The sequence below is a fragment of the Diabrotica virgifera genome, chromosome 8, assembly GCF_917563875.1.
Source record: "Diabrotica virgifera virgifera chromosome 8, PGI_DIABVI_V3a".
Lineage (NCBI taxonomy): Eukaryota > Metazoa > Arthropoda > Insecta > Coleoptera > Chrysomelidae > Diabrotica > Diabrotica virgifera.
This window is the reverse complement of record NC_065450.1, coordinates 174,084,928-174,095,937: the sequence shown is the minus strand read 5'-3', so window position 1 is coordinate 174,095,937 and position 11,010 is coordinate 174,084,928. Positions and strand designations below refer to the sequence as shown.

The window sequence follows — 11,010 nt, the reverse complement described above, 5'->3', positions numbered from 1 at the left end:
TTGGAAATATATTGTCTGTAATATAAAATTCTGAAAACATTGAACTTCTGCTTCTATGTGTTTAATAGAAATTTCGTTGGGAAAGTAGAAAAATGCTATCAGTATAATGCTCATTGCATTCAAATTATACCAAAAATGTAAAATACCGTACTTTTCACAGATCGAAATAGTCGTTTTGGGTTGATATATAAAAAAATGCGTTCTTCTTGGTCGGAAGATGTGAGCAAACTGAATCGACTAGTGTGCGGAGAGCAATCGTTTGTGCCGCAGGATTCGTACAAGACGAGCAAGACGCGCGAACTTCGAGGCTTGTCTTCGATCGACCCATGTGCGGACGTCCTAAACGCTCCGTCTACGGAGCTCAATGCCACAACAAAGGAACTTGAGTTGCGAGGATAGATATACGCGACTCGACTGGAATCGAGTACTTCGAGCGTCGACTCATGTGCGGACGGCCTAATTGTACGTTTCTCTCAATGAATATAAAATACAAAATACATGTATATTATCAGTTCAAACCGTATTTTTGCTTGTCTTCGACAAGGATTCAAATATTGGGAGAATTTGCTATTAACTTTCTTAGCACAATGTGCCACTTTGCTTGCATACCCAATCCAAAATAGTCGCAAATTCTTGAAATATACTATACTTGAGATTACCGAGAATTAAAACTCAGTCGAATAATATATGAAAACAACAAAAAAAAAATTTTTTTACTTTAATGATAATTTAATTAGAAAATCCTACAAAATTCTAGGTCTAGTTATTCTTAATGATTATAACAACGATTGTATATAATTATTAATGTCGCTACTTCGGAATTATGTTATAAATTACATTAGCTACCAATCTAAAATTCATTAACTATTGCAAATTTATTTTAAACAGTACATTTCCAGATCGTTGTAAATCTTTGGCTTAGTTATTAATACTAATCACAATATGATAATCATATCGACGTTAGTTTGGACTGAAACAAAAATTTGATTGATTATTATTGCGTATAATAAATCAATTAAGGTTTATACTTTTTTCTGCTGAACCTGATCAAATAATATGTAATGTATTAATCAAATGTGATCTAACGAATAAATTCAGTCAAGTCAGTCAAACAAAAAACCATGGTAGTCCATTGAATCACGGTTTTTGCTTCAAATTTTAAAAAACCGCTTGGATTGAGATGAAATTTGGCGTTCACATAGTCACATAGACAATTTAAAAAAAAAGTGATATTGTGCCGATGTGTGCTTTTGCCCAGAGGGTGAGTTTTACCCCCTCTCGGGGGTGAAAAAAATTACGTTCAAAATGAGTCTGGAAATGGATGAACTGACTAATTCTAAGCAACTTTTTTTCTATAAAGATTTTTCACTAAATCAATACTTTTCGAGTTATTTGCGAGTGAATGTGTTTATTTTTTAACAAAAAAATAAATCAGATAGCAAGTATTTTACCGAAAAAACATTCTTAGAAAAAATATAGCATATAAAAAAGTAAAAACAATCGTTTATGTATGAGGTCTCTAGACGCAGTAGAAGCAGAGTTGTAGCTAATGAAAAATAGGTTCATATTCGTCAAATTCCAAATCGAATATTTCGATTTGAAAAGTGAAAAACCTTTATAATTTATAGAACAAAAGTTGCTTAGAATTAGTCAGTTTATTATTTACGGACTTATTTTGAACGTATAATTTTCCAGCACCGAGAAGAGGTGAAACTCACTCTCAGGGCAAAAGCACACATCGGCACAAAATCACTTTTTTTCTTGTGTTAGCTATGTCTAAGCCAAATTTCATGCCAATCCAAGCGGTTCTTTAAAATACAGCGGTTTTGCAATATTTTACCGTTAGTGAATGGACTCATTTTATTTGGTACAATTATATTAAGAGAGAGAAAGAGAGATAGAGCGAGAGAGAGAGAGAATTATAAATTCGAATTTAGTATGTAAAACGATTACAAAGTCAACAAAATGTGTTTAGAAAAACTAATAAATATGTTTGAATAATTTAAATGCAGAATGAAAGAAAACATTATTAGTGAGAGCCGAAGGCCCCTTAGAATAAAAGAAAGTTTCTTTTGAATGAGATATTTGAAATTAAAAATAAGACTTAATTTTCTCTTTTTGTTCACCCCTGTAACTTATTAAAATAAACATTAGAGAAGTTTTCAGGGACTTTCGGCTCTCGGTAATAATGTAATCTTTTATTCTGCGTTTAAATTTTTTAAAAACACTTAGTTTTCTCAGGATTCGAAAAAAAATTAATGCATTTAAAATAATTGGTCCATAACTAAGGCAGTGGTCTCCAATATACGCTCTAAGTTGCGTACATCGTCACGCCGTAGGAAAATTGTTCATTTTCGTTACTTTTAATAAACTTAAAGCGTCGTTTAAACACAACGACAAGTCACAGCAACTAGTTGTGATGATAAGTTGAAACGCTGTTTAGACGCTGCGATTCAATGCGATACCACCTTCAACCCAACTCCAACTTTGATAAGTTGTGCGATGCACCGTTTACACACAATGATAAGTTGCAACAACTCGATTGACCTTGATAAGTTGTTTGATTTATCGCTGTGTTTAAACGACCCTTAAGGACAAAAGCTATCTTACAACTTAGCCGGTTGTCTCCTATAGACGACGCGGCGCGCCGTAGGCTGCGTACAGCGTGTATTGGAGACCATCGACATTGTAGAACGTCTAACTTGATCAAAGATGGGTTTCAATTGAACAAGTGTATATAAAGGTTCTGAGAAAGGTATAAAGGTACCGAAGAGGTTCTGAGAAAGGTATAAAGGTACCAAAGAGGTTCTGAGAAAGATGAATAAAGAAAAGGAATGCTTAAATACAATCAAAACCAGAAAATTGGAATTGCTCGGACATATTACAAGTGGAGACAGATACAACTTGCTCTAACTCATTATGCAGGGAGAGATTCAAGGAAAAAGAAGCATAGGGAGACGCAGAATATCGTGGCTACGCAACCTGAGAGAATGGTAAGGATGTACATCAAATGAACTTTTCAGAGCAGCCGTCTCCAAAGTCCGAATATCTATGATGACTGTCGACCTCCGTCACGGAGATGGCACTTAAAGAAGGAGATATAAAAGTATTGAAAGAGGTATTGCTAGAGGTTTCAGTAGTTCATACTGCGGGAAAGGAACACCTGCGATATAATATAGTTTTTGGCCATGTATGATTAGCTATTTGACATTATTAAAGACTTTGCAGTGCTGCCAGGCCAGAGATAGGGAAATTTATTCCCATACTTAAAATGTTTTGAAAATGTAGGGTAAGAACTTATTTTAAATTTTGATAAACTTTATGAAAAATATGCTTTTTTATGGTAAGTTCAGCAGAAAAACAGTATATCATGTATAATGAGCACGTAAAGGATGGAATAAATTCATTTTCTCGAGAATGGACGACTTTGGAAAAACATCCAAAAACAGGTTAATTTTTATTTTTAAATTACAGCTTTTTGGCATATATATCATACTAGTCACGTCACCCATCTGGGCGTGATGACGCCATCGATGATTTTTTAAATGAGAATAGGGGTCGTGTGATAGCTCATTTGAAAGGTAATTCAATTTTCTATTCAATAATATAAACATTTACATAATTATTTATACAGTGTGTCCAAAAATTTTTTTTTTAAATTAAATTTATTGATATATAAAGAAGAATGTATGTAATTTGTTTAATTCAAAATACATTTTACTGCTCTCAGAAAACGGAAAAAATGTTTATTTGAAAAATAATCATTGCTTTTCGCTTAAATTAAATGCTCAAGCTCTCAAGAGGCAGGTGGATGGCTGCTTTAATATTGAATTTAAGCAAAAAACAATATTTATTTATCAAATAAACATTTTTTTCTGTTTTCTGATAGCAGTAAAATGTATTTTGAATTAAATAAATTACACATTCTTCTTGATGTTATTAAATTGAATTAAAAATTTTTTTTGGACACCCTGTATAAATAATTATGTTAATATTTATATTGCTGAATAGAGAATTGAATTACCTTTCAAATGAGCTACTACACGACCCCTATTCTCGTTTAAAGAATCATCGATGACGTCATCACGCCCAGATGGGTGACTTCACTAGTATGATATATGCCAAAAAGTCGTAAATTGAAAATAAAAATTGACCTGTTTCGGGATTTATCTTCAAAATTTTCCATTCATGAAAAAATGAATTTATTCCAACCTTTACGTACTCATTGTATATATTTTTTAGCAATATAGTCATTTTTAGTACAACAGTGTTAATTACTAGCGTTAAAGACAGAATAATTATTAGGTTTGACCAAAACGGTAAATCATGTAAGACAGATCAGTGCTATAAATTCTAAACAAATTGAAAAATTATCTATTCGTGCATGTCTTAACATATTTTAAATTAAAAATTGTGTTATTTCACTTTATGCTTTGGTTTGTTTAGTGATTCTTTTTTTACTCATGCTCTATTCCATAAGTACTTTCTGTCAGAAACTATGGTACCCACCCAGATCACTATTTATATAGCTAAGGTGCTCAGTCACTACTTCATGTAAGAAGGATCGAGAAACTTGTGGAAAGAGTCATTCAATGTGGTTATGTGAATCACTGGTTGTTCTGAATTTCGTCATCAACTTTCTCTTTCAACTCTTCTGCCACAAGAGATGGCCTTCTAATCCGTTCTTCGTCGTACACACTGGCTTTTTCATGGTTGAAGAAATGCAAGATTTCCTCACTGAAGATTTATGCATTCATAAATAATCATTAATATAAATGTCGATAGGGCGACAACATTTTGCATATTCAAAAGCGCATCATAGTGAGTACTTCACATTCGGCAGGACTTTCAACAAGCGCCGCCATTTAAAAATGTTATAGAATAAGCGGGTGCACCCATAGTAACGAAACCTGGGTCAGACTGATGCGGCGGGCAGAGGAAACTTCTTTTTCTTCATGTACCATGTCCTTTCAGAACATTGGTTACCATCATAGCTATCTTAATTTTATTCACTGCCACCCTAAATAGCATGCTTGTATCAACACAATATCAATCTCGCAAGTTCTTCAACCATGAGGTTCTTCTTCGTCCTGGACTGCGTTTGCCTGCTATTTTTCTTTGCATAATATTTTGCAGCAACCTATATTTGGGACCTCTCATTACATGTCCGAAATACTCCAACTTTCTCGGCTGATGCTTTTTATAATCTCAGCAGTCTTGCTGAGACGTTTTAGTATTGTGGAGTTCTGAATCTTCTCCACCCGAGAAACTTTTAAATTCTTCTATAGCACCACATTTCGAAAGCCTCAAGGCGATTTAGATCTATTTTATTCACATTCCAGGACTCAACACCATAAAGTAAGACCGAGTACACGTAGCAACGAGGTAGGAGGATCCTCAATGCCAATTTTAGATCTGTTACATAACACCTTGGACATCCTTCTAAAAGCGGCTCTGGCCTGCTCTATGTTACAATTTAATTGTTGTCCAAGGTAAACGATTTTTCAACTCGTTCAAGTTTGGTATTATTTACATAATATGTAGACGGTTTTATATTCTGTTGTTTACTTATTACGAGTATTTTGGTTTCCCGTATGTTAAGATCCAGACCTACTTCCTTACAACTCTTAATGACACTATCAAGTAGTGTTTGCAGAACTTCTTGACTAGAAGCTAGGACCCTAACAACACAAAACATTCCAGGGATGTACTATCAAAGTTCTATTAATGTTTGAATGTTCTGGACATTCAAGGAAGATTCGGCGAACATATGATTAAATTATTGGTGGAATGTTACCACAAGACATTCTATGAACATACTACCAATGTCATATACTTTAAGAGAGGCTATGTAAGGTCGCTTGGTCATCACATTTCATGATAACCTAAAAATTTCTGATTGGAAAATGCACAGATAAAGAATATTGGGAAAATGGAAATAAGTGGCTTTTTTATTGTTTTGTCTGTTAGTTTTGTTCTGGCAGGATCTCTTTTGTTTAAACAATTATGTAAGTATTATAAAATTCGTATTAAATTTTCTTTATTCTTTATCAAACGAATTATTTATGCATATTATTACCTGTAATTAGTACCTATTTCTTTTGATTTTTAATTGTAAAGAATAGAAAAATTAACGTTTATTTAAATTTTTTTAAAAATCAGCTGAAAGTGGTCTACAAAAAAACCAGGAAGGAAACGTATAGCCTTGTGGCTATGAAAAGCAAAAGAAGGATATAAAAAGTGTAGGTATTGGTTAATTGGAAGAAACTCCACATTGTCCATGCATAATAAGTTATTACTTTATAAATAAATATTAAGACCTGTATTTATTTATGGATGCCCACTATGGGGGTGTACTAGACCAAGTAATATAAAAATTATACAAATATTCCAGAACAAAATACTTAGAAATATTGTAGATGCTCCTTGGTATGTGACAGGATCTCCATAAGGACCTAGGAATGGAACCAAAATATAATCAGCAAGAAGATGGCAGAAAGTCACGAGCAACAATTTCATAAGTACGAGAATATTGAGGAAATCCAGCTACTCGATACTACTGGGCAAACTAGAAGATTAAAGAGGACAAAGCCTTTTGAACTAGTTTAGTGATAGGTGATAGTGAAAAGCAGAGCATAGTGCTTGTGTGCCTGTGTATGTTAAAATAGTGCACGATCTTGTTAGATTAGATAAGAGACGCTATGGGGTAAGCTCTTCATTTTAAGGAACAGTAGTAATTTAGGTTAAATTAAAATTGCTCATTGGTCAGTTATGACCAGATTGTAATTGTAATGTACAATTCAATACAATGAATCATCATCGTAGTGATGATTATGGAAAAAAATATATGATAAGATTTTGTGAAATAAAAATGTTTGTAAAAATGGCCACATAATATACTTCTGGTATATCGTCGGTGATGTGACAACACCTCCTATCTGCTTTTTCATGATTTTGTAGGAGATGAAAAACCATTTTTAGGATCATCTCCTGTTTTCACATGTAAATTTTGACATGTTTTGTAGTAAATAGATAGATGAATTTACTTCAAAACATATAAAAAAATATCATATGAAAACAGGAGGTGACTGTAAAAAAAGTTTTTAGTCTCTCTTCAGCGATTATATCCAGGGAATGTCTAAAAAATATACTGTGAATGTCCAAAGAACATTCGTAGACATTCATGGAATGTTCCAATAAGACATTCAGGTAATGTTTAAAATGTTGTCAGAGGTCTTTCTTGGGACATTTAGGGGACGTTCTTGTGCTTTTGAGGACATTCTAGGAATGTTTTCAATGTCCTGTGTGTACATTCTAGCAACATACATGGAATGTTTGGTGTTATTAGGGGAGTACTGTATCGTCCGCATATCGCAAATTATTGATGACTTCATCGTTCACAATTGTTCCTTCCTGTTTTTTAGAAAGTGCATTTCTGAAAATTCTTTCTGAGTAAACGTTGAAAAGCATGGGTGACAAGAGACATTCCTGCATCAATCGCAGCGCTGGGGTATCGGCGCCGCGCGTGATGCGCAATGGTTGTTTATTTTTGTGGACAACCCTCGTATGTGAAAGACACAATTTATTTGCAGCATTGAGCACTTCTTCATGCGAATCCTCATCCGAATTGGTATCCGAAGTATGTATCCTTCAAACGATAAGTACTCCTTTTTTCTTTCGAGCAGGGAAGTCATCTTGCTCCATAAGCAAAATCCATTAACATCGACCTAGTGTCGTTTCACGAGTTTAATTATTATTTAAAAACTATGTAACGCTAAAGTTAGTTAACCAACTGGTGGGCTAGTTTCAAGATTATGTAGACTACAAAATAGAATGTCACTGATCATGATCTTTCTGATAAGACCGAAAACCTTCTGGAAATTTTATAATCCGTTTGGACGATTTTTTAAAGTTTTTAATAAAACAATATACAATTTTACAAACGAAGTTTTTACTTCTCTGTTAGTTTGTGAAACTACTACAGTTAACCAACAACTATATTGCCTGTATTTACTATAAAAAGAAAAATTTCCCATTCACTTACCTTACACCTTCCAGGATACATTGTGTCGATCACATATCCCTTATAGCAAGAATCCTGTACCATGTGGCACCAAGTATGGTAGGTACTATTGTTAGTACCACATATTGGTCCTCTCATGACGTGTCTTGGTCGGCAGCTAGTCGTGCAGCTAACACATCTGGGCATCCCGGTGTTGAGATCTTTTAGACACGACTGGCCGTCCCGACATTTCACTTTCTTGCAAGTAGCTCTTGCTAAAAATATCATATTTAAGTATCAATGTACACTTATACAGATATATCTGACACCTTGAAGGTCACTCAGGTAGCAAATCAAGGAGAGGGGACTTTAGTTGAACACGTTGGTGCAAAGAGTAAACATCCATTTAAAAAGTATTGTGCATGAATTTATTGGTTTTGTGACATTGCCAGATAGAATCGTCGAATCTTTGTTCCTTTCGAATACATTTAATATTTTTAAGGTTATACTTCTATAGGCGCAGTTGGGAAAAATTGGTGGGAGTGAATTTTTATAAAAATCACATAAATGAAGTACGTGCACATTCGCAACATGAAGTTAGTTGCTAGTATTTCAAGTTATGTATGTATCAGTGCAAATAAGCTGTGAAAAGAATATATTAGTGTTTTTAGTAAAAATATTTATTATAATTTTTGTGTCTTTGAATTTTTCTTCCTCGGGAATAAGATAATAAGTACTTATTATTAAAAACTTTTTATATTTATAGTTCAAGATAAAGGCAGTTCTTGTTTTTATTTGATTCAGAGTTGGACCACCATCTCCATATAGCTATTTCAGCATCTATGCATCCTCATTGAAGCTATGCAGTCACAACTCTGAAACAAATATCAACAACCCTGCCTATTTACGGGAAAACAACGCGATGCAATGATTCCACTTCAACCTTTTGAGACGCAAAACGTAATATGAGGTAGACGAAAAGCCCTAGATACAAAGTTTACTACATTTAAACAATTAAAATAATTGAAATAAAAATAATAAACAATATTTTAAATCCAAGACTTTTCGTTAAGAAACTGCTTTCTGACTGCATCCTGTATCTCCTGGCTTTTACAATATATAAGCACAAGAGACGACGAATATAGAAGAAAGCCAATAAAGGACACTTTGGCCACATATTTACCTTCTTTTCGTCTAGGGAATGGACCGAAAGACAGTTTCAGGTACTCAAATCCGAGTAAAGATAAAAAAGATAAAGGCAGTTTTTGTTTATATTTGATTCAGAGTTGGACCACCATCTCCATATAGCTATTTCAGCATTTATGCATCCTCAGTGAAGCTATGCAGTCACAACTTTGAAACAAATATCAACAAGCCTGCCTATTTAAGGGAATAGATCGCAATGCAATGATTCCACCTTTTGAGACGCAAAACAGCGACATCTCTCGTAATACGAGGAAGACGAAAAGCCCTAGATACAAAGTTTACTACATTTAAACAATTAGAATAATTGAAAAAAATAATAAACAATATTTTAAATCCAAGATTTTTCGTTAAGAAACTGCTTTCTGGCAGCATCCTGTATCTCCGGATTTTACAAAATATAAGCACAAGAGACGACGAATATAGAAGAAAGCAAATAAAGACACTTTGGCCACGTATTTACCTTCTTTTTTACCTCGGGTTCAAATTCGAGTGTTTCCTATTCTTTTTTTTTTAATTTTGGTTTTGTTTTTATAAAATTTTTTAGAAATTAGTAAGTATTAAAATTAGTTTAATATTTAAATAAAATACAAATAAACTGTTTAAAGTAAATAAATAAACTGTTTAAAGTATATACAGTCGGAAAAATGAAAGAATACCCATGAACGAACATATAAAATACGCTGTATTTTCCTGTCAGCGTGTCACAAAGAAAATTGTCCAGTGCAAGTACATGTAACAATAATTATTACATGTACTTGCGCTGGCCAATTTTTTGTGTGACACGGTGACAGGAAAATACAGCGTGTTTTATATGTTCATTCATGGGTATTCTTTCATTTTTCCTACTGTATATTTCATTGAAATCATATAATAAAAGTATTACTTCTTACGTGCGTTCAAAGTACACACACATTCTTTTTTTTTAATAAAAATGAATATTACAAGATCCGTGAAAAATAGGACACTAAGTGCACAATCCCGTAATAGTCCAGGGCGCATCTGTTTTGAGATGGACGTTGAGAGGTGACTCAAACTTTTTTGCAGAAATTGCTTGAAAATAAATCAAATAATAATATTTGAGTTATCCTCCCTCTCAAAAAGGTCCGGAACATTGTTTAAATAATCAAAATGTTAAAAAATGAAGGAAAAATTCGATTTTTTTCTTCGTTTTTTGATTATAACTTTAAATAAAAGTGTTCATTTCCGGGAAAAGTTGTACTGACAAAATAGTTGCGTAATTGAATTTCCTACAATATAGAATTGGTTAAAAATTTAAAAAATAGTCACCCTTGTTACAAAATAGCAATAATTGCGAAAAAAACCATACAAAAACAAGTATTCGCATTTTACGTTTTTCAACCATTTATGCTATACTTAGGACCTTCATATTTCATCCAGAAAAATTTTATGATACAATAAAACAATACTGTAAATTCTATTAAGATCGGTTCAATAGATTTTGCAAAATAAATTTTGCAATCCAGCTTTCGCAAAAAAAATTCATTTTTTTAAAATGTTACAGGACTGAAAATAAAGCAGATAGCAAGTTGAAATTTTTTTTGCTTATAGAAGTTACTGTTAGTATGATAGAATTGATCCAAAAGATGGCATAACCCAGACATCCAAAGTGAAAGTTATCCTCCTACACCAAATTATTCTATATGGTCCACATAATATTCAGAAAAAAGTCACACCATTTTTAGCGTCGGGTTTGGGGGGAGAGGGGGAGAACTCGGTAAATTCGTAGTTAAAAGTTTTTCGTCAATATTTATAAAACTGTGCGGTTTAGCATGAATAACCCT

The 11,010-nt window shown here is 33.2% G+C and overlaps 1 protein-coding gene across 1 annotated transcript in view; it reads right to left on the bottom strand.

The window, feature by feature from the left end:
• Nucleotides 1-540: 540 nt before the first annotated feature.
• The window catches only part of LOC126890505 (follistatin), a 513,129-nt gene continuing 502,659 nt past the window's right edge, over nt 541-11,010 (bottom strand). Inside the window, exons 6-7 of the mRNA XM_050659494.1 lie at nt 8,045-8,277; nt 541-970 (exon numbers count right to left, since the gene is read on the bottom strand). Of these exons, the coding sequence (XP_050515451.1) occupies nt 950-970; nt 8,045-8,277 (254 nt within the window). The 3' untranslated portion in view covers nt 541-949. The remainder of the gene's footprint in view (nt 971-8,044; nt 8,278-11,010) is intronic.